The following is a 24,977-nucleotide window of genomic DNA, read 5'->3' as shown; positions in this document are numbered from 1 at the left end:
AAGACTACTATTTTCAAATATTATTTCCCTAATCAGCACAAGAGAATAATCAAAGTCAAAAGCTTTCCTGTGTATTGCCAGAGCACGATTCTTCGAACAAGATTCCCCCTTATCCTTCCTCCCCCTGTAATTATGTCTTAACCAATATTTGGATATGGTGTAGCCGTAGACATTGCTGCCACTCTCCTGATGCCTCACCCAGGTTTTCTTCCTCTGTTATTAAGTTTTTACACAATGAAGTGTGGGAAATGTGCAATTTAACAGTTGAGTCAACTCATGAGATCTAGAAGCAGGCTGTCTGTCAAAACATAGTGACTTCACTCTCCTCACCCACTTCTAACCTGAAGAAAAGGATAAATTGTTCTTATAAAAACCTATTATGCTAAAAGTATCCTTAAAAACATTAGGAGATTCTCTCTTTAGAACCACAAGGGAGAAAATGTTTAAAAAGTAAAGTCACTTTACTCATGACCACCACTATTGGCTGCTGCCCCCCCTATACACACAATACATAAGTAAATGTTTCAAAGGCTTTTGATGAATTATAAAAACTCTCCAGGCCTTTTATTTAGGTGATAAGGGCTACTGTTCTGATACCTTTATACAATATTTTCACTCCTTGGGGAAAATAGAAAGGAACTTATATCCCTGAACAGCTGATGGCCAACCTCTCCTAGAAAGAATTTGTTCCAAGCTTAACACTGTGTTAACTCTGGTCAAACTTTGCATTCTTCTACAAGGTCATAACTCTAGTTTCTCCTCTTCTATAATGGACAATCTAAAAAAAGAATAGATCATTGGAAGCTTATATTTTGTCGTTTAGGGGAAAATTGTCTTTCACAGTTTCCAAAACCTGGATTACACCTTCAACTTAGATTTAAAGAAACACAGAGCTACAAAAGAAAATTTGAAAGTTATTTGTCCAGTTTAAGAAAATAAACACTTCTCTTTTGAAATAATCAGTACAAAATATGTACAGCCAAAAAAATGGTTTTATCCTTCATCCCAGGGAGAAGGAATAATAGCTCCTCAAGCAAGAGTTTAATGACCTTTTTTAAAAAAAACTACTTTGAGAAGGAAGAGTATTGACACAAGTGACATCAAACATTTTCCGATTTACAAAGTATTTAACATTACATCCATTATCGTGTTTGAATGTTACTATGATCCAGTGAGGGAGATACTATAGAGACTACATTGTTACATCAGTGAAAACTGAGGCTCAGTGGCACTAACTGAAAAAGTGACAAAGCCAAGATTCAGAACTCTGGTTTTCTGTTGAATCTCATGACCGCGTATCTTTCCCCTCATAGAAACAAGGACTTTTCCCCTCTGCTCCTACCACCGGAGATACCTATCAAAAACAGACCAGAAGAAGTGCTTCCTTTTCAAACCAACTACGGAAAGAAAACTCAACGTGACCATTCCCCCTAAAGTGGCTCTGGATCAGATTAGAGGCTGCTTTGTCCTAATGAGGGATCTCTAGGGCCAAACTCCTGGTCTCCAGGGGTTGCTTTCTTATGTCTCCGGATTTCTATCCCTCTACACTCCTTCCTAAAGCTGAAGCAATACCAAGTGGAGGGATACATCAACTCTCTCGTCTCTAGGGTTTCTGAAGGAGAGATTTCTTCCTATCCCACACACCTCGTCAAGGATTTCCTAAAAACTTCAAAAAGGCCAAGTCGAGGTGTACATCATTGTTTGGATCAATGGAACTACCAAAGGAGCAGATAGAAGTATCAAAACCTCCCCCTTTGGAGTGGTACGGACACCGAGAAGGGGAAAATGCATAATGGCCAAAACAAATCACCCTCCCCCACCCATGGGTCTAAGGCGGGGTTCCCCCTCCGGAATCTCCGGTCTGGCACTCCTCTGGGCCAATGCATTTTAAGTAGAAGACAGAAGACTTTTACTCTAGAGGGCAAGGGAAGTGAAATCACACATTCCGGCTCCCAAATAAGGAAAGAGGCAAAATAAACCCTCTACGATCCGACTTCTCCAAACCAACCAACCAACCAGCTCAATGAGTAATTGGCCTTTTGTGCCGGCAGAAAGAGAGAGAGAGAGGGAGGCAAGGGGAGGGGAGGGAGGGAGGAAGAGGAAGGGAGGGAGAGAGATAGGGAGAGGCAGAGAGAGGAGAGATGGGGAACCACAACCCCTTAAAATCACTTCCTTGAGCCCGACAACGGGTGTTGAAGCAGAAGCGCTCCAGGATCTGTCCAAGCAGACTCAAAGGAAGCCCGCTCAAACCCCCAAATGGCATGGCCCTCCCCAGCTCTTTCGAGTTCACCACTACACTAACTCCCTAAGGTGACCGGAAACTGTCCCACGATCCCAGGGACACCAAGATTCTGCTCTGACCTTCCCCTCCCCCAAAGTCACCCACTCCATGCTAACTACCAACTACAACTCAGACAACACCTCCCCCCCACGCTCTCTACCCCTCCCCCTCCTTGCCCGGGGGCTCCCAGGAAGGAGTGGGGGGCGAAGGGAGGGTTCCCGGCTCCCCCCCCCCCCCCGCAGGTGGCCGTCGCCCCCTGGAGTCCCCTCCTCCTCCTCCTCCTCCTCCCGGACCCCAAACTTACTTTGAGGGCGAATTTCTCCCCGGTCTTCTTGTGGAAGATCTGCAAAACTTTGCCGTTGATGCCCAGCCCCAGGACCTGGCTGGTGACCTTGTAGTCATCCGTGATGGCATTCTTCTTGATCTGCAGGCTCGACTTGACGTAGAACTGGGGGAACTGCAGGGGGGGCGGCGGGGGCTGCGGCTGCTGCGGGGGCGGCGGGGGGGGCGGCGGCGGCGGCGGCAGCGGCAGCCCGGGGGGCTGGGGCTGCTGGGCCGGGGGCGGCGGCGGGGGGGTGGGGAACAGCACGGGCGGGGTCTGGCTCGGCGAGTTGGACAGCATGGTGCCGGGAGCCCGGGGAGCGGGAGCGGGGGGAGGCGGACTCGCGGCCGTCTCCTCCTCCTCCTCCTCGTCCTCCTCCTCCTCCGGCCCCGGACGGGGCCCCCGCCAGCCCCCGCCCGGCTGGGAAGTTTGCTCCCCGGCGGCGGCGGCGGCGGCACAGCCGGCTTCCGCGGCCCGGCCGAGCCCCGGCTCCAGCCTGGGTCGGGCCGTCAGGCGGTCCGGGGCCGCGGGCTCGCGCCTGCCCCCGGGGGCCCTGGCGCTGCGGGGACGGCTGGGGGCCGGCCCGGGGAAGCTCGGCGCGACAATGTATCCAGCCCCGGGGCCCGGCGGCCGCGTCAGAGCCTCGGCTGGGCCGGGGACGGCCCTTAAAGGGGAGGGCCGAGGGGGCGGGGCTTGGAGGCGCTGAAGGGGTGGGGTGGGGGAGGGGCCGGCGCCGGGAAGGGCTGGGGGAGGGGAGGAGGGGAACCCTTAAAGGGAAGGAGCCCAGGCTGGGCTGGAGTCGAGCGCCCCGGAGACCCCGGGGCAAGGGAAGCCTTTTTAGAGGCCGGGTCCCCACAAAGGGAAAGGGAAGCTGCCCCCTTTTTTATTCCACTGTGTGATTCATAGTCCGGCATCCGAAGCCTGGCTGGGGGAGACCCTGGACAGCTCTGGCTAGCGTGAAAGGGGGGAGTGGGGGAAGGGGAGGTGGCCGAGGGAGGGGGAGGGAGTCCCCTCCAGCTCTAATGTTCTGTGGCTTTGTGCCTCGGGGTCGGAAATGGATCCGATAAAGAGGGAACTAGGAGAAGATGCTGAGAGTTCCAGGAATGAGATCTGGAAGCGATCTTAGAAGCCATCTCCTCCAGCCCCTTTATTGTATGAAGGAGGAAACGAGAGAGTGAGAGTGACTTGGCCAAGATCACACTTGAGGAAAATTATCAGAGCCAGGATTCAAACCCGGGTCTGAATCCGCCTTGCTTCATCGCACTCTGCTATCTTTTAAGAAAGACTGTGACGCTACAGAAAAGGCAAAGGGAAAGCTGGTCTCTGGCTGCAGGAGTGCAAAACACAAACAACAACAAAAAAAAGTCCTGAGTTTCGAGAGGGACAATAAAGATTGTTGGTCACATTCGATAGACATTAAGTCCCTCAAGTGAGGAAAACACTGAGCCAAAATTAGTGGCAAAACAAAAGTGAATGTGCTGAGACCTGGGTGCACATATCTCCCTGTGAGTCAAAACTTGGAGGAGCATTAGTTGCTATCTCTTGTAAAATGGGGATATCTAAAACAGACCAAAAGATGAAGTATTTGACCTTCAGAGAGGTGCTTCCTTTTGAAACCACTATGGGAAGGAAACTCAAGTGATGATTCCCTTAGCCGCTTTCACAAAGAGGAAGGGGTCGGGGATTTGCCTCTTTCAAAAAGGTTGTGGAAGCAAAACCTTTGCAAACTTTAAATAAAAATATGATTAAACTTGAAACGTTATTATCCCAGTAAGATCTTACCATCTAGCCAAGGAAATGATGATGCATTATAAGACTATATAAGATACAAACAATAAGAAAGATAAAGCCAATCTTATGGCAGTTAGAAGGGAGAGGGAGCTTTCCTTTTGGCTTTACTGAACATAGAAAAAGGAAAATTGGGCTTTCAAAAAGATGGATAGAATTTCAGTAATAATGATATTCCAGGCAATTCGTTTGAATGAAATGTTGGAAATTCCAGAATTCTCTGGCCTTGTATTCTACCACCTGGAAGAATGCCTTTCTTATACTAAGCACTTAAATGTTTGATCTGAAATGAAAGGCTAGTTCTGTGGCAATGGGCCTGGAAGAAGCTATCTTGTACAATGCCCCAGGGATCCATCCTTTATCCCGTTGAATTCAACTTAACGAGCATTTATTAAGTACACTGTGCTAGGCTGGAGATATAAAAATGAAACGAAAACCAGTTCCTGCCCTCAAGAAACTTATATTCCAGGTGTTCCTTTAATTGTCCTTTCCCCAGCCCCTCCCCTCACCAATCGATTCTAAGCTGAATATTTATTTTTGTTTAATGACCTGTATTGATAGGAGAATCTGAAAAAGTTCCTTATTGACATTTGTGGTGAATGATCTTAGGACTTTCTTTTTTTCTTTTTTCATTTTATATAAAGAAACTAAAGCAATATTTTCAATACATTGATGAGTTAGATGAAGGATAGAATGCATTGATGGTGTGCACATTAAATTAGCAAATGAGCAAAAGCTGAGGAGGATAAGTAATATTGGCATTCTGAACTAAATGTGTCAGTAATGTGGACCAAATCTGAGATCAAAATGAATAGGGATTTATGTAAAGTCCTATCCTTGAATGAAGACACAGTGTCTAGCCACAACATAGGTACTTAATAAATGACTCTTGAACTGACTTAAAGGCATCAAGTGGACAAGTACAAGATGGAAGAGACATGGCTAGGCAACAACAGTTCCCATGAAAAAGATCTGGAGATTTCAGTGGACTGCAAGTTAGATATGAGTGAAAATTTTGACATAATAGCCAAAAAAAGCTAAAGCTGTCCTGGGTTTGAAAAGTTTCAAGCTACGATGGAAAAAGTATTGGATATGGGATTAGAAGATCTACTTTAAATTCCTCTTATCACTTACTAGCATAGCCCACCCTACTCCTGGCTTTAAAGTATTTTGTCTTCCATATTCACTCTGATTCAGTGACATTGGCCTCCTTGTTGTTCTGTAAACAAGACACCCCATCTCTGGGCATTTTCTCTGGCTGACACTCAGGGAATGCTCTCCCTCCTCCATTCTGACTATTTACCTCCCTGACTTCGGACCTAGTCCCAACTGAAATCTGACCTTTTATTGGAAGCCTTCTTCAACACCTCTTAGTTTCAGTGTCTTCTCTCTGATAGTCAATTCCTATTTATTCTGCATATAGCTTGCTTAATATATCTATATCTATATAGATATATATATAGAAGAGAGATGTACATATATACATACATATATATGTTTGTATGTTGTTCCTCCTATTATATTTAAGTTCCTTGAGGGCATATACAGTCTTTTGTAACCTCAGCACTTAACCCAGTACAAGGATAATAGTAGGCACTTAATAATTATTGACTGGTTGTCTTGGATAAGTCCCCTCTTTGGTCCTTGGTTTTCTCATTTGTAAGATGGGAATAATAATCATTGTACTATCTAGGGGAAATGTTATGAGGAAAGTACTTTGCAAATTTTAAAGGGCTTATATAAAAATGTGAGTAATCATTAATAGTAAGTAGTAGGCTACATTAAGGGAGGCAAAATACCCAGAAGCAAGAAAGCAATAATCCTATTATACCCATAACTGAGATAGAGAACACATTGTAGTAATGACATCAACAAATAAGAGCACATCCAAAGGAGGAGACACCAGGATAGTAAAGAGATTGAAATGTTATAGAAGGATCTATTAAAAGAATAGGGGATTTTTAGCCTGGCTTAACCTAAGAGGAAATTTGATCATATAATTTTCAAGTATAGGAAGAGCTATCACCTAGAGAAAAGTTTAGGTTTGTTCTGCTTGATCCCAAATGGCAGAAATGAGAGCCATCAGTGAAAGTTGGGATGTTTATTTATTTATTTTGCCAATTATATACAACAACAGTTTTCAGCAATTATTTCTTGCTAGGTTTTGAGTTTTACCTTTTTCTCCCTCCCTCCCTTCTCTCCCCCTCCCCTTGACAGAAAGCAATCTAATAAATATCATACATGTACAACCATACCAAATAAAAGATCCAAATTAATCATGTTGTGAAACAATCAAATAGAAATGGAAAAAAATATTGGTGAAGAAAAAATAATACCTAAGAAACTTTTAAAAATTGAAAATAATAAGTTTTGGTCTGCATTTAAACCCCACAGTTCCTTCTTTGGATATGGATGGTATTTTCCATCACAAGTCTTTTAGAATTGTCTTTGATTATTGTGCTGCTGAAATGAGTAAGTCCATCAGAGTTGATCATCACCTCATGTTGCTGTTAATATGTACAATGTTCTCCTGGTTCTGTTCATACAAGTCTTTCCAGGCTATTCTGAAGGCTCCATCACATTCATATACCACAATTTATTAAGTCACTCTTCAACTGATGGGCGTCCCCTCAATTTCCAATTCTTTGCCACTATGAATGCTATAAATATTTTTGCATATGTGGGTTTTTTACCCTTTTTCATGTTCTCTTTGGGATACAGACCTAGTAGTGGTATTGCTGGATCAAGGAGAAACCCAATTTTATTGCCCTTTGGGCACAATTCCAAAATGCTCTCCAGAAAAGTTGGATTAGTTCACAACTTCAACAATGCATTAATGTAGGCTGGAAGAGTCTTAAGACTCCTGAGCTTTCCTGTTGGTGTCCACAGCTGGATCTTTTACTCTCCTACTCTGCCTCCCAAAATGGGCAGAGGATACCACCCACATAAATAGCCCTCTTTCAGGTGCTGACAGCCTCTCTGCTCTGTGCTCTGGGAACTGACCCCTGACATCAGGAGCTATCTTCCCACCCAACAGGGATTCAGGGGGTGCATAGCAGTCAGTTGACTTTAGGATCAACAAGTTACCCAAAACCGCACTGAAGAATTCCTCCTGAAGGAGAAAAGGTTGATAGACTCTAAGAGTTGATAGGGGAAGAGGATACTTACAATATGGAGATCATGCCCTAACCAAGAGACAATTAGGCAGCCCTGTGGATAGACTTCCTAGCTAGGCTTGAAGTTAGGAAGACTTTAGCATATAGCAGGTGCTTCATAAATATTTCTTAATGGATTGAGTTCAAATCTAGCCTCAAATACTCACTAACTTTGTGACCATGGTCAAATCATTTAACTTATGACCCTCAAGTATGAAATGGAGATAATAATGGCACTTACCTCCCAGGAGTGTTGAATATTGATAATGTTTGTGTGATACATAGTAGGTACTTCATACAAAACTTGCTTCCTTGTTTGCTTCCTTCCTTAACCTTAACTACAATGTGATGTGTGGGAAGCGTGTTAGACCTGGAATCAAATGATGGTCAGGTTCTTATCCAACTCTGGTACCTTTCCTTGAGACTTATTAAGGGATTTAAGTTTACTGAGTCTCAGTTTCCTTGCCTGTAAAATGACTGAACCTTCCTGCCTACTTCACAGGGTCATTGTAGGAATCAAACAACAGAAGCAGGGCTGGTATTGTTATGCCAGGATTACAAATGAAGAAACTAAGATTTCAAGTCAATGTCACTGGAGTAGCAAGCTGTGGAGTCAGACTTCCTGATCATCAATCCCCTGCCCAGTGAATAAACATACCCAAGGCATCATTCCTACTCAAGCGTACATATAACATGCACACACACTTGAAGTTCATGGAAATCCATGAATACAAACACATGAATGATATCATATATGATCCATGTATCTAACCAAGACTGGATGAGAAATACTTAAGCTTCCTGTTTTTCCTGCTGACTAGCCATGTGGCCCATCATTTGACCCCATTTCTTCATTTTTATAAATGAGGCTACTGAGGCCTACTTCATTCACCTCACAAAATCATTGTGAGAATAAAATCAACTTGGAAGCTTCCCATTGACCCCAGATTTGGACTTTGAAGAATACCTAGGATAGGGTCCCTGAGTAGTTGTGTTTTATTTATAAATATATTTTTATTTATTTAGAAAACATGAAAGTGTTTTATTCACAAAAGTTTACAAAGGAAATATTGTAAGATATTACAAGAAGAATTTAAATAAACAATAATAAATTTAAACATACCTTTAGAATGAGGGGTAGGATGGTCCAGTGGATAGAGAGTCAGCATTGAAACCAGGAGGATCTATCTCAAGGCTCTGCATCTTCCTGACAAATCTTGACTGAGGGACCCCAGGCAAATCGATATATTGCTTCATGTTCAACTGTCAAAGACTTGCAGAGAAGGTGCCAACTTGCATTGGTAGAAGGAATTTCCTATACTATTGAAATCATAGGTCTAGACCAAATATTTCTTCCCTAAGTCTGCCATCTATTTAGTAGAAGGAACACACGTACACAGATGAGGATTACTGTGTGCACACCCATTGACAAATACTTGCATCCACCCTTCATTGTGAAATCATTTGCTTAAAAAGCCAGGCTCAGCAAGAGGAAAAAGCTAAAAATGAAGATTATCATGTTGAAATTTCACTTGGATATAATCTGGAGAGAGATTTTTAAAACTCTTGCCACTTTCAAAATGTTCCTTGGCCTTCCTTATTTCTAAATGCATGTATGATAAATACACATACACCCATTCACACACACACACAAGAGGCAACATGGAGTCATGGGAACAGCACTAAATTTGAAATCAGGAGAGGCCTGAATTCAAATTCTACTGCAAATGTTTATGGTATTAACTATAAAACCATGAGTAAATCTTAATTTATTTGTCTTTAAAGCAGGGATAATGACACCTGTAGTATCTGCCTAGAGAGGCAGTGAGATGGAGAGGGTAGTCTAGGAGTCAAAATGACTCCAAACCTTCCTGTGGCCTAGACCAGCTCTATGAGGCAGGAGAGGACATATAGACAACATGTTAAGAGATGCAAAGTGCTTTATGTATGCCACTCACAGCCCTGTGAGGTAGATGCTATCATTATGCTCATTTTACAGAGAAGGAAAGTAGGACTGAGAGAGCTTAACCACAGCTAAGGAAGTATCTGAGGCAAGATTTGAATCCAGTACTCTGGTTGCAGTTCTCTATCCACTATACCACTCTGACTCCTAATGAGTGCTTAGTCTTTCAGGGCTCTCTGAAACAAAGGTTATAGAAAAGTTGCTAGTTAATATTGATGGATGGAGTTCCCATACTGGGATTTCCTAACACTGATAAACTCTCAGGAAAGAAACAAGAAAGAGACAAAGAGACAAGAGAAAGGAAGGAAGGAAGGGGGAGAGAGAGAGAGAGAGAGAGAGAGAGAGAGAGAGAGAGAGAGAGAGAGAGAGAAAGGATTATCTCATAAAACTGTTGTGAGCCCAAGGAGCCTGAAGGCACAGTGCCCGACATCGTTCAGGTGCTTAATATTTACTTGCTGACTTGTTGACTTAATTTGATTTTTTTTTAGACATTGAGACTTTTCTCCAAACTTTCCGTATTGCCTTTCATAAAAGCTCCCTTGAGGTACAGAATTGACTCTGAACTACCCAAGCCATACTAGAGCTCTAGCAGACCTTTCTTAACAAGATGGAGAGATTTATTTACAGATCCAGTGACCCAACTCTACATGTGCTGCATGAAAAATAGCCTAAATTGGGAGGCGGCTAGGTGGTTCAGTGGATAGAGCACCAGCTCTGGAGGCAGGAGGACCTGGGTTCAAATCCAGTCTGACACTTAATGATTACCTAGCTGTGTGGCCTTGGGTAAGCCACTTAACCCCATTTGCCTTGCAAAAACCTTAAAAAAAATAAGAAAAGAAAAATAGCCTAAATTGGAAAAGGATTATCACCAGGTAACCTACAAGGTGGTGCATTTTTTTTCAGTTACAGTAGTTCCAGAAGACTGCCAGCTAAGTTGGGGAGGCATTAATCTCTGAGTTTGTAAAGAAAGTTCCCACACTGATGAAATCAAAGAACTTTTGTAGTATTGGGTAGCTCAGTGGAGGTCAGGAAGACCTGAGTTCAAATCCTGCCTCAGACACTTACTAGCTATGTGACTCTGGACAAGTCACTTAATGACTTCGTGCCTGTTTCCTCATCTTTAAAATGGATGTTACAATACCTATTCATGGGGATGTTGTGAGAATGAAATAAGATAACATATAAAGTCCTTTGAGCTTCTCAGCCCCCAAGGAGGAGTCATGCTTGCTGAAGTGGTAGCAGATGACAGACATGGTATGGGGGAGCAACAAGGGCTCACAGAATGGCAGGAACCCCAAGAAGGAAGAGGAAGAGGAGAAGAATTAGCAGATCCCCTGAACACAGTGAGAGAGTACTATGAGCAAATAGAGAAATGTGTGAAGGCCCGCAAGCAGTTGGAGACATACATAGAATGTGTGTCTGGGTGCCCCAACATGAAGGAGGACTGTACCGAGAAGCTCTTTGACTTCCTGCATGCTCATGACCACTATGTAGCTCACTTACTCTCTGGGAGTGTGAAATAAACATCTGCAGCCCTGCCAGCTGTTCCAGGCTCTGCCCCTTTGAGGGACGTCTCCACAGCATCCTTTCATGGCACATCACCTTGGACCTCAGAACACTGTTGTTCCCTATGTCCTGTTATTTTGCTATGAAGCCTCCTGGACTTAGGTTTGGGCCTGGAACCCCTATGAACCCCCTACAGCTCCATTGGAATAAAACCCAGTCATCTGTGAAAAAAAGTGCTTTGTAAACCTTATAAATGCTCACTGTTATCATATAGAAGTAATAAATATTCCATCTCTTTTATACTTGGTCTAATTAGTTTCAGACAGCAAACCAGTAGTCATTTGGTGACTGAGCTGCAATCTGGATAAAGTTACCAATATTTAACCATTTCTCTTCTCCAACAAAACTCTACAAAGGACAGGAGTTAGGTTGAAAGCATGCCCCATTTCTTTTGATATGACTCTTTTCAGGATTATGAAACTGGATGAGAGGACTGCTTTCTAAGTAAGAGATCCCAAGGAAACCATCCTGTATGAGAAGCAGGGGATGGAGAGATTGAGTAGAGTAGATATTTCTATAGATGCAATGATACAGTAACAGAGTATAATGTAAAATTTTAAATGATCCATAGGAGTGGATATGCCTATTATCTACTCAATCAGAAGTAAGAAAGATAAATTGAGCTATAGAAATATAAAGTTATCAGTGAGCTCCATATCATGGACCTGTATTTCTCTGTCAAAAGAAGGATTTTCCCTTAAGGAAAAGATATTTATATAAGAATAATTACATTTAAAAAATCCTGAAAAACCTAAAAGGACCTCAAGAATACTCCTCCATCCTTGTTTCTTGGGTTAGGACAAGAGATTTAATGCTGTTATGATGGAAAAACATTGAAAAAAAGGTAGTGATAATGATGCTCTCTATAATTTTCAATTATTTTTCCACCATCTCCTGTTCCTCCATATCCTTTCCACTGCAAAGACTAATAAAAATAAAATGAGAGCTGATAGGAGTTAGGAAATTCAATTCAACAACTAAATCTTAAGAGGCTGCTACTATATGTATAATAAGAATAGTTAAGGTGGGAAAAGACTATATTTATCAGGATACTTGGGTCCTTATTACAAATGATGTTTTACTTATCCTTAGGGAATATGCCTATGACACAGTAGTGGAATCAGCAAGGAGACATCTGAAAAGGAGGGGAAATGGAGCAATGACCTATTTGGAATGTATTCCTAGAGGCTGAACTCTGGGTCAAAAGATTTATATATTTTAATCATTTTATTTGCCTAATTCTAGATATTCCCCAATAACCTCTCATTAGTGACTATTGCCATCTTTAATATCTCTGTCAATTTCCTAGGTATAAAGTTAAACTACAGGGTTGTTTTGGTTTTCATGTCTCTTATTATCAGTGATTTGGAGCATTCATTCATATAGCTATTATTATTTTGCAATATTCTTCTTTTGAAAATGGGTTGTTTGTATCCTTTGATCACATATCTGTAGATCTCTGATATCAAACCTATATCTGAGAAACTGGCTTCAAAAATTTTTTTCCCTATTTGACCACATACTTTCTTAATTAAGATGCCTTCATTTTGTTTGTGTAGAAGCTTTTCCATTTCATATAATCAAAATTATCTGTATTGTCTTTTTAAATTTCCCTATCCTTCCTTTGGTTAAGAATACATTTCTTGTGAAAATATGCTTCTCTCTTAATTTTTTAAGGACATATTCTCTAATATTCAGCTCACATATTTATTCTGAATTCATTACGTAATGTGATGGAAGATGTTGGTCTAAGCATAATTTCTGTCAGAATGGTTTCAGTTTTTCAAGTAGTTTTATCATTTAGGTAGTTCCTTTGAAAATAATTTATGTTTTAGAGTTTATCAACACTGGATTGCTGAGTCCTATTATTTCTATTCTTCCTTGTCTAGCTGTATTAATGGAAATATTTATATACTTCTATATTTTGTAACTAATACAAATTGTTTGATAACTGAGCTATATAATATAAGTTTGAGGACAGGAAGTTCTAGCCTCACTTTATTCCAGTCTTTTTTTCCTTCATTATTTCCCTTGATATTCTATCTCTTTTGTTCCCCAAAAATAATTTTTAATGTCTTATTGATTTTGATGATAGCTGTTAGCATAGAATTAAAATGGAAAAATAACTTTAATGGTATTAACATTTTTATTACATTGGCACAGACCAGGCAAGAGCACTGAATATTCTCTTAACCACTTAAATTTTTTTTTTAATTTCTTTAAGAAAAACTTGTTAACTGAATCTCTACAAATATTTCATGTATTTTGATAAACTGATCCTCAAAATTTTTAGGTCTTTTATAGTCACTTTGATTGGAATTTTAATTTAACTTTGAAAGTTCTCAGTTTTCTAACTGACCAAGAATATGTGTAAGCCTATAAAACTGAATATAGACATTTCAAATACCTTTATAAATTCTTCCCTTTTTCCTTCATCCTATGAACCCAATTCCAAATAGATTTAGAGCTGAATGCTACTGGCTACATGTGCAAAAAAGAGTGCAAGAATGAGGAAGGAATTCATATAAAGGAACAGAAAGAAGGGAGGGGGGAAAGAAGTAGAAACCTGGCTCCTCCTACCACACACACACACACACACACACACACACACACACACACACACACATACACAGCATTCTTGAGCCATATATAAAGTGACTACAATTGCATAAAGTAATTGAAAAGTGCAGCTAAAAACAGGAAAAGGCAGAAGGAGAAACACCAGTTCATATTCAATGTGGTCTCAATTCCCCTACAACAACTATTAGAAGCAGACAGGGTAAACATGATTATTCCCAATCTACAGAGGAGGAACCCGAGACTCAGAAAAATTAAATGACTTGGCCATGATCTGGGACTTTACAATTCAGATCTGTATGAAATTCCTTATGGAAGTCAGTAAATTATTAGCCTGAAAATGTAAGAAAAGCTGGGCTTTTACTTTTACTGGCAGGGGATTATAGCATAGGAAGATGAGTGTGTATAAGTGTGAAAATGTGTGTGTGTGTGTATTTGTGTGTTTTGTGGATTTTGAAGACAGGGGAAGAGTAGAAGCAAATTGTAATGTATAGGATTCAATGTGCCTTCTACTTCTAGCCATGTGATCCTAAGAGGAGAAGCCACTCAGTGGTTTAGGCAACAGTCAAGAGTATCAATCAATCAATAATCAATCAACAAGGTTTTTCCTAATTGGGAAAACCTTTCCTAATTAGGAGTATGTTGGTAAATGTTTAACAACCAATTCTCCTGCTTTGTGGGGAGAGGGAGAGGAAATGAATTCAGGACAATTTGCATTATTAATATTATCTCCATCCCTTTCTAAAAGCTAGACAATCAACAAAACAATACAGTAAGGTCTGATTTCCCTTTAAATGTTTTTGTTGAAAATTTGACTATCCCAGGAAATTGTTCAAGATGGCTCTAGCACATCCCTGTCCTAGTGATCTGGTGATCACAGATTTTAGGGATCTGTTTAGCCTACCTGGGATTCTTCATCTTCTGTACTCCTCAGCCCCCTTTCGGTATCCAATCAGTTGCCAATTATCTGTTTAAAACCTCTCTGAGGGGCATCTAGGTGGCATAGTGGATAGAGCACCAACCCTGGAGTCAGGAGGACCTGAATTCAAATCCCACCTCAGACTCTTAATAAATTACCTAGCAAGTCACTTAACCCCATTGCCTTGCACCCCCCCAAAAAAACGTCTCTGACATCCACCCCTGTTCTTCATCCATCAGACCATCAGCCTAGTTACGGTTCTCAACAGTCACCTGAGTGATCAGTCTGCTAACCTTCAAATCCAACCCTCTCCAACTTATCCCCCACATAGTTGCCAAACAGATTTCCTAAAGCAATGTTCTTACCATGTCACTTTCCTCCACAAATACGTCTTATTCTTTCTTTGATCATAAGGATAAAATACACAATTTGGCAAGTAAAACCAATGTGTATTTAGTTTATCCTCATCAGGTCTAGTCCTTGTTATTTTCCTTCACATACTCCACATTCCAGCCAAACAAGCCTATTTGATCTTTCTTGTACATGGCTGAAATACCATTTCCCATTTTAGTGCCTTTGTTCTCTTTGCCTGGAATGTATAGCCTCTTCACCTCTGTTACATGGAACCCTCTGACCCTTCAAAGCCCAGATCAAGGGCCAGTCTCCTTCACTGGGCTTTTCCTAATCTCTCTCCAGCCCCCTCCACTTACCATTTCTTTATTTCTTTCAGATAGGTGGTAGAGTGGATGAAATTTTGATCTGGAGTCAGGAAGATTTAAATCTCAGATATTTATTAACTGTGTGACCTTAAACAAATCACTTAAACTCGATTTCCTCATCTGTAAAATAGGGTAAATAATTGGTTGTTGTCTGTTGTTCTCAAAGAGGACCAAAATGATACCATGTTGGAATCAAGTTAGAATGTGTTCAGCTGTGACTATCAGACCACTATAAACTCAGAAGGTTCTACCATGGGTCAGGCACAAATAGTACAGGAACATCATCATAATAATAAAATACAGGAGTAATAATAGCACATAATTCCTTAAGTTGCTATGAGGATCAAATAAGATAATATTTGTAAAGCTCCTGGCACATGGTAGGCAATAAAATATTAGCTATCATTATTTACTTGTTGCTTTTCCCAGATGGAATATTCTCTTTAAGAGCAGAATTTGTTTTCTTTTTGTTTTTATATCCCTAGGGTGTAGCACATAGTAGGTCAAAATACAAACTGTAGAGAAGAAAATAATATGAAATGGAAGACCCACAAACACAGTCCTATACCAGCATTTCATTGAAAGCATTAAAGAAGCTGCCCTTCCCAGGAGAGCCAAAGTCAAGTAAAAAAACTATTTAAGCATTAATGGATTTGAGCTCTTAAGTAATTAGGTAATTGATTTTTAATGTTTTTAATTATTGAAGATTTGAATATGAGGCAACCTAAATATAAGGAGGTTTATTTTTTGTTTCTCTCCCCCCTACCATTTCAAACCCAGTCTTTATCAGGATTTTCCCCCTTTTTTCCCCTTTGTTAGCTTTTGGAAATATAATGTCTGAATTTTAGGAACAAGAGGAGGTTTAGGAAACCATCTGGTTAATAGTCTGAGAAGAAAACTCCTCCATCATAGGTTAGCAGTTCTATGATTTTAAGCATCTCAAAGGTCCCATAATTTCTCATCACTAACCCTTCCCATGACTTACAACTATCAGTAAGGAAATCCTTTTGCCTAACCAAGTTTCTCTTTTAACTGAAAATGTGTTGACCTGGTATAAACTAAGCCATTTTCCTCAGTGCCTACAACTCAGCAAGAATAGTCCTTACCATGGGACATTTTTAATCCTCCAGTGAGAAAAATAGAAGGTTCAAGGAAGAAACAACTTTCCACATTCTGGGAGAAAAGGCAGGCTAACTGTATTGCTCAAAACTTGTCCCATTTTCCTTATACCAACTTTGCAACAAAGATAGAAAAACTAAATTAAATCTTTCTTTATGCCTTTCTTTGTAAGCTTAGTCTTAATATGGTGCTTGATAAATATTAAATATTTTTAAAGAAGCACCTGCTCCATAAGTAATGAGTCAGAGAGAAATGGTAAACTCCAAAAAGGGAGAAATGTCTTTTTTTTTTAACCTCATCAGGAAGTATCTTGAGGAAGTGGACTACCAGCGACTGCATTGCTATCCCTGTCCCTAGAAATCCCTAGAATGTTAAGGATGAACTTAAGTGCTCTCTTTATTTCAGGTTGAGACAACTGTTCAATCACCACCAAAGGCCCTTGGTTGTACAGTACTTTTCTGAGAATGTTGAACATTTGTAACCCACAAAACCAGAGAATCATTGACTGCCAAAATTGAAGGTGACTTTAAGAGATCATAGGGTTCACCTTCTACCTTTAGAAACTTTTATATTCTTCCAGAGAGATCAATCTTTTACTTTGAAAAGAAGTCTCTTGTCCTTCAGAGAAGGAAGGATTATACCCAGGAGATAACCAGGAATTTCTGACTGCAAACAAATTCATTTAAAAGCAGGAGAGTCTATTGTATGATCTTTCTTGTCCTCTTTGTGATTGAGGTTTTTTTGTCCTTCATTTTTCAGAGGACCAGGGGCATCACAGGGTAATGTCTTCACTCTTGAATGAATTGGATTTAAGTGAGACAGAATCACACAGAGTCATCAGTCTCACTCTCTCTTTCAAAGTCTCACAGTCCAGTGACAGAAGAATAGCAAAGACAACTGGCAATAGCTTGGGTTGCAGTAGATGAAATTGGCGTCTTCCATGTCTAAGTGAGGGTGAAGAACTCTGACGTTCCTGCTTCATTTGCCTTTGTGGCCATGGAACAAATCATTCTCATCAGCCAGGGGAAGTCTTCACACTCTTGGGGGAAGTCATTGATAGGTTTGAAACATGTTGGTTACCCTCAACTTGGTTTAGCTCAACTGTCAAGACAGTTTTACTAGGGTGTGGTCACTGAGATGCTACAGCTTCCTGGAATTAAAAGCAAGGTAGACTAGAGATAGAAAGCTGTAAATTGAGGAGGTGGAGGCCAGGATATTCAAAGGGAGCAGGAGCTAGGGTAGAAAAGAAACCTGAACTAGGAACTGAACTTCTTGAGAAAGAGAAAGAATGGTTTGGATCATATTTGGTTCATATATGACAGTAACATGGATCTGGACAAGCTAAAGGAGAGGGTGGTTTCTGAGTGACACTGGTTAAGGGAAGAGTTAATGACCAAGGAATGATTAATGGGGACCAGGAAGTAAGACAACCTCTCCTTCTGGTCCAGTGTGTCATGGATTATAAAAGAAATAATAACCAGCCTTAGAGAGAGTACTAAGAGAGATGTAGTCCAGGAAAAAAAAGCTAGTTTTCAATGAGCATTAAAAGATGGAAGGGGGGGCATTTAGATGGCGCAGTGGATAAAGCACCCGCCCTGGAGTCAGGAGTACCTGGGTTCAAATTCAGTCTCAGACACTTAATAATTACCTAGCTGTGTGGCCTTGGGCAAGCCACTTAACCCCATTGCCTTGAAAAAAACTAAAAAAAAAGATGAAAGGGATGACACCATTAGAAATCTGGTCTGAAAAAAAAAAGGTTTAAGAATAGAATTTCAAGGGGTACGATGGGAAAAGAGGGTAGAAAAAACTAGAAATGGGTTAAATAAAGTAATTTTTGTTTACAAGAAAAGTAGCAAGGTGGGTGGGAAGTTGTTTCTATCTAGATAGTACAAGATAAAAACTACTGAAGGAAAAGGCAGCACTCTTAAGTTAAAGGGTCTCTCATTGCTGCTTCTCAGTTAGCACTGAGGTAGGGAGGAGTGAACAGGAGAAAATACACCCTTCCCCAGGATAGAATCCTAAATATGTCCTGGGGTATGACCTCCAGTCTCTCTGCTCTAATTAACACTCTGAAACTGAGTTTATTAATAGGCATTTAGAGAACTGGTGGCAGTGAGAATGCCACCTTCCTATTGATCCTGACATGATCTTGGTTGGATTATAAGCAGTGAATCAGAGAAGTGGGCTGGCAAAGGGTCACAGGAGAGGTGCATGATGAATATCCTATGAGATGAAGCCAGTTACTCCAACAGTGCTCTGCTCAAGGAATAGGAATGTGACAGTAGTTGGAGTGGGGGCAAGTAAGATGCTGACCCCAGATGTCGGCCCCTGGAGAGAAAAAAACACTGGATGCCTAGGTCTAAAAATAGCTCTATGTAAACCACTCAAAGCAGAACTTTGATGTAAGAAAACCAAGCATGTCTAGTGTCCTGTAGAACTCTTCCTAAATCTGTAGTCTGACCTAAATCTTTCTTGCTACAACCATCGTGAAGCTTCCTCAGAAGGAATGGAGCAGTTATTTGGATAGACCGAAAGACTGGGACCTTAGAGAATATAGATCCATCTTCCCTTCCACTGTGTTTTGTGTCTTCCTGGTATTTCCACTATGTACTGGTATAGAAGAAAAGGCAGCCCAGTGGGAATCGAGAGACCAAAATTCCAATCTCAGACTAGCTAACTCCTAGCACAGTAAGTGCTTAATAAATTCTGTTGGCAGTTGTACAGGTACAGCTTTTACCAGATTGGTCCCTGACATGGGAAGGGGGTGGGGAGAAGGGAGGATGGGAGAAAAATGTGGAACTCATAAACTTACAAATGCATGAATGTTGAAAGCTATCTTTGCATATCATTGGGGAAAAATTAAAATAAATAAAAGTTATTCCATTGATTTGTTGATATTGGTCCTTTTCAGTTTGGAAAAGAAAAAACTGAGAACCAGAGAGGATTAACTTCATGTCATTCAGTTGGTGGAACAAGGACTAGACACAAAGTTTCTGGACTCCTTTCATAATATGCTCATTGCCTTTGGGCCTTACTTTGACCAATGAAAGAAGGGAAGAACTATAGAATCACTGAATTATAGCTGAAAGGGATTGTGGAGGTCATCTAGTCCATATCCCTCAATTTACAGCTTTGGAACCTGAGGCCCAGAGAGGTTGATAATTTTGTCTAAAGTCATAATTCATAAATTATGCTTATCTGGCTTCAAATCTATCACTCCTTCCACTCTACCCTATTCTGCCTCTATAAAGAGTTCTTAATCTGAGGTACCTGAACTTAAAAAAAATTTTGATAACTGTTTTTTCAATATTGTATTTCAATATTGCAAGCCAATTGATTTCCTTTGTAATTCTATTTATTTTCTTTTGTGCATTTAAAAACATCATTCTGAGAAGGGGGTCGTAGGTTTCACCAAATTGTTCAAGAATTCCTGCTTTGACAAGGACATAGAATGGTAGCTCTAAACAGAACCTTTCCAAATCTCAGAGCATGAGTATAAAAAAGAGAACCCAGGCATTTTTATACTCAGGACTAGAAACTCTATTGTTTACTTAAAAAGAGAAGATGCTGGACAGGCCTTTCTAATCTAATATCTATTCCAAATGGTTTGGACAGTCCTTAACCCAGAGAAAATAAAAGGACAGAGATTCTTCACTTCTTCTAAAGACCAGAATGTTCCCACAGCATGGGAATAAGAACATTTATTTAAAATGAAAGTGGCAGAAATGTAAATAACTTCATAAGAAGATTTGGTGGGTTGGCTATGAGCAAGGGAAAGTACTGAGGATGGGGATGGGGGCAGGGAGTAAACTGGGCAAAGAGGAAGGAATGTAGGGGAGAGCACTGGTTTGGCTTACTTTCTCATCAGGGATGCCTAGGGAGTCTGTGGTTGATGAGATGCCCATGTCTTTGGAAAGAATAGCTTTTTGGCACCAAGACTTGCTTCTAACCTAGGAAGAGGGGAAGCTGGGAGGGGAAGATGAAGAGAAGATGCAGCAGGGCCCCAGGCAACTCAACCTGCCTCTTCCTGATGTGTTACTCCTCCATTCAGATCAGGAGCAGCTTGCCTGGAGCAGGGTGTTTCTTCACACCCTTGATATTTGGTATAATTATGGCATCCTCAATCACTGAACTGCTTCTCCGTCACTCCCCAGGAATCTGGCTCTTGTTTACCATGAATAAGCATGGTTATTACAGAGCTGAACAGCTCCCCTTCTTCCTGTTGGTGTAAGAACCCTGAGTCCCTTGTGATTTAAAGAAGGGACAGCCTTACCAGGGCAGAACTACTGAGTGAAAGGAGAAGCCTGGAGCTCCTAGGGGTCCCTGCTCTTCACAGTATTTCAGAATCCCAGACTCACCTCAATGATGAAAAGTAGACATGAATCTGAAAACCTGGGCTTACCTAAGACATTAGTATGGCGCTCTAGAGAAAGTAGGAAAATAGGGCCAAGCAAGAAAAGAAAAAGGAAGGTCAATTCTGAGTATTCTTTGAATGCTTCTTGTATACACAATGTACTAGAACTCTGAAATGCTTACTTAAAAGGTGAGAAATTTGGAAGAGGAGAAAAAGAGGGAAAGAGGAGTCTAGGCTCTGCCACTAATATGCTGAGCAGCTCAACTGCATCTTTAAGCCTTCATTTCCTCCTTTGTAAAATGAAAGGCACAGAGGAGATAATCTCTAAGGTCTCTTCTAGATCATCATCTCTGACTTATATGAGAAGAGAGGGCAGGAGAGAAAGCCTGCTTTTAACTTTATAATATGGCTTCCCCTCTCAAAATCCCTAGTTTACTCCAAACTGAGTCGAAGTTCCCCCTTCTAGAGGAGGGTTTCCAAGCCTGGCACCCTATCCCACCCACCCCCATCCTTAATCACTAGCATCTTATCAAAAACATCAATTATGTTATATTGATTTTACATTTACTTAGTGTATCTGTATCCCCCACCCCATTCATTCATTCCAGTGATAAACCTGAAACTTCTGACTAGCCTTAGTCAGACGTGGCCCAGAACTCTCTGATAGCTTTCTTGAGGGAATGAAAAGTTTTATTTTTGCCTTTGTAGCACCACTATCTAATTCAGTGACCAACACATAGTAGGAGTTTTTTTTTAAAAAAGGTTCATTGCAATTTGGAACTATGGATAAACAATTTTAAAACTACATATCCTTCGATCTAGCAACATCATTACCAGATCTGTATCCCCAAAAGACATGATGAGCAAGATGGTTTCAGAAAACCTACATGAACTGATGCTGAGTGAAGTGAGCATAACCAAGAGAACATTGTATACAGTAATAGCATTATTGTACAATGAAGAATTGTGAAAGGTGTAACTATTTTCAATCATACAAATATTCAAGACAATCCCAAAGGACCCATGAAGAAAAATGTTAAGCAATTCCAGAGAAAGAATTGATGGCATCTGAATAGAGACAGAAATATGCTGTTTTTCTTTTTCTCTTTCTTTCTTTCTTTCTTTCTTTCTTTCTTTCTTTCTTTCTTTCTTTCTTTCTTTCTTTCCCTTCCTTCCTTTCTTCTTTTTTTTCAAATTTTCTTCCACAGAATGACTAATGTGGAAATGTTTTACAAGACTGCACATGTATAAACCTGTATCAGATTGCTTAATGTCTCAGAGAGGGGAAGGAAAGGAGAGAACTTAGAACTTAAAACTTAGGAAAAAAACACAAATGTTAAAAATTATTTTTATATGTAATGTTGAAAAAATAAAATATTGTCAAACTATTTTTAAAAAGACTTCAAATAGAGAGAGTTCAAGTTTAAAAAATCTTTATCGATTGTTTGGAGAGATTGTTGTATAATGTTCTGCAAATTAACCTCTTTAAATCAATCTTTAAGGGCTTCAATTTCCTCATCTATAAAATGAAGTCCAGTTCAAGACATATAATCCTATGAGCTTCCATAGAGAGAAGATCTTGTTTTGTGGAAGCTTGTCTGAACAGATATTTCTTGCCTCAGTTTCCCCCCAATGGACCGAAACCTAATCCTTCATTCCTTTCTAGGTAATTGAGAAATCCAAAACATAACTGAACAACAGAATATATATATATATATATATATATATATATATATATATGTAGATCAAAATTTTAAAATTAAGAATGAGACATCCTTTATCCTATCAAAGTGAGTTTGAAACAGCAAAATGGATTCTTGAAGCCCTCAGACCTTGTTACTTTGAGGATAATTGCCCTTTTTTGGACTATTATGTGAATCTGACCAATTCTCTGGGATTCACAGAAAAGAAAGTTCTGGACAGATTCCTACAGGAAGTCTTGGGTATCCTGGGACCTCATTCAAAGGAGCTTTCCTTTAACTTCTCTCTCCCACTGCCCAAAAATGAACTAATTCCTACCATCTTTTCTCCTGCAAAAACCTAGAAGGTTGGGGTCAGCTAGGTGGCACAGTGGATAGAGCCCTGGAATCAGGAGGACCTGAGTTCAAATCTCTGCTCAGACACTTAATAATTACCTCAACCATGGGCAAGTCACTTAACCCCATTGTCTAGCAAAAATAAATAAATAAATAGATAGATAAAAATTTAGGACTTTAGGTTTATCCAAGGTTCAGAATTTATTAGAGAGGGCAGCAGTGGTACGCTGAGGTAGCATGGAAAAGTAATTGAACTAAAAGACCTTTTAATATTGGAGTCAGAGGACTATAATTCAAATAATGCTTCTTTTATTTCCCACTTTGGACCTCAGTTCCCTCTCTGAAGTCCATTCTAGCTCATGAGACCCCATGACTGACAATCAGAAAATTTGGGCTGATCACCAAACATACTTCAAAGGTCTGTGACTTGGGGTAAGCTACCAATTTCACAGAGGCTCCATCTTCTCATATATAAAATTATACTAATTATGTAAAAGCTTTCAGAAAGTTTTCATAAGCCTTAAAGTGTTCCCAGTTCATTTCAACTATCATGATCATCATTTAGAGAGGGAACAAGGTGTAATAAAGACACTTGGAGGCAGAAGTTCTAATCCTGCTTCTGACATTAGCTAACTATGGGATCATGAGCAAAACTATTCATTTCTCTGAACCTCAGTTTCCTCATCTGTAAAATAGAGATAATAATCAGAATCGTTGTGAGGATCAAGTGAGATAATGTAAGTAAAACAGTCTACAAAATTTAAAACCATAGTAAACATCAGTTACTATTCCCTTTCTCAGAGGGTTTTTTGTGAGAAGAGCAATAAAGAAGTGCAAATTATTATTATTATACTTCTACCCAGTCAGAATTGCAATCATTGCCTTGGGTTTTTCAAAATACACCACCCTAAAACTAATGCATTGTTGGTGGAGTTGTGAAGTGATCCAATTTTTTGGAATTATTCCCAAAGGGCAATAAAATTGCATACCCTTTGATCTAGCCATACCAAGTCTCTATTCTGAAGAGGTCACCAAAAAAAAAGGTAAAAAACCCACATGTACAAAAATATTTATAGCAGCTATTTTTGTAGTGGCAAAAAATTAGAAATTAAAGGGATGTCCATCAACTGGGGAATGGTTTAACATATTGTGGTATATGAATGTGATGAAACGCCATTATTCTATAAGAAATCAAGAGGGACAGATTTCAGAAAAGTTGGGAAAACTTGCATGAACTGATGCTGAGTGAAGTGAGTGGTACCAGAAGAATATTGTACACACTAACAGAAACATTGGGTGATTTTCAACTCTGATGGACTTGTTCACTTCAGTAATATAATAATCAAAGATAATTCTAAAAGATTTGGAATGGAAGATACACCATCCATATCTGAGAAGGTTTAAATATAGACTAAACCTTACTATCTTCAATTTTTAAAAGTTGTTTTTTTTAAGTATTATGTTTTGTTCTCTCTGTTTTGCCCCATTTTGATCTGATTCTTCTTTCACAACATGATTAAGATGGATATATGTTTAATGTAGTTATTTGTGTATAACCTATATTACATTGCCTTCTGTCAAGGGGAGGGGGGAGGGAAGGGAAGGAGGAAGAAAAATGTGAAACTCAAAACCTTGCAAAAAAAATGATTATTGAAAGCTATCATTGCATGTACTTGGAAAAATAAAAATATTTAACCCTCCCAAAAAAAGACACTCCCCAAATCAAAATATTCCATCCCTGAGGACCACCATCAGAGTCTAAACAATATCTACAGCTGAAGTATCTTTATCATTATTATTATAAACAGTAGTAGTAGTAAAGCAGTGGGAGTGGGAGTGGTAGCAGTAGTAGTAGTAGTTGTAATAGCAGCAGCAGTAGTAGAGTAGTAGTAGTAGTAGTAGTAGTAGTAGTAGTAGTAGTAGTAGTAGTAGTAGTAGTAGTAGTAGTAATGATGGTAGTAATGAGTAGTGAGTAGGGAAAAGGAGGAGTATTTTTGAAAGCTTCTTGAAAGCATAAACACCATTTTTTTCCTCTTCCCTTGCTCCATCCTTTCCCTCTTTTCTGCTTAAGAAATCCAATTAACAAGCTAGTATGAAAATCAGTCATTTGTCACTATTTTCCTTTAAGTCAGAATGGTGCAAATGAAAATGTCAGCAGCTCCTATCAGTCCAGCAGCT

The 24,977-nt window shown here is 40.0% G+C and overlaps 2 protein-coding genes across 2 annotated transcripts in view; one reads left to right on the top strand and one right to left on the bottom strand.

Moving 5' to 3' along the window:
• The window catches only part of MAPKAPK2 (MAPK activated protein kinase 2), an 88,692-nt gene extending 85,624 nt beyond the window's left edge, over positions 1-3,068 (bottom strand). The window contains exon 1 of the mRNA XM_074222541.1: positions 2,586-3,068. Coding sequence (XP_074078642.1) covers positions 2,586-2,903 — 318 coding nt within the window. The 5' untranslated portion in view covers positions 2,904-3,068. The remainder of the gene's footprint in view (positions 1-2,585) is intronic.
• Positions 3,069-10,765: 7,697 nt separating this feature from the next.
• On the top strand, positions 10,766-11,032 carry LOC141511144 (cytochrome b-c1 complex subunit 6-like, mitochondrial). The gene has a single exon (XM_074220422.1). It carries the CDS (start codon positions 10,766-10,768, stop codon positions 11,030-11,032), a length of 267 nt encoding a protein of 88 aa, XP_074076523.1.
• Positions 11,033-24,977: the final 13,945 nt, after the last annotated feature.

This window comes from Macrotis lagotis, chromosome 2, assembly GCF_037893015.1.
Source record: "Macrotis lagotis isolate mMagLag1 chromosome 2, bilby.v1.9.chrom.fasta, whole genome shotgun sequence".
Taxonomy (NCBI): domain Eukaryota; kingdom Metazoa; phylum Chordata; class Mammalia; order Peramelemorphia; family Peramelidae; genus Macrotis; species Macrotis lagotis.
The sequence above is the reverse complement of the archived record's forward strand: the minus strand, read 5'-3'. Positions and strand labels throughout refer to the sequence as shown.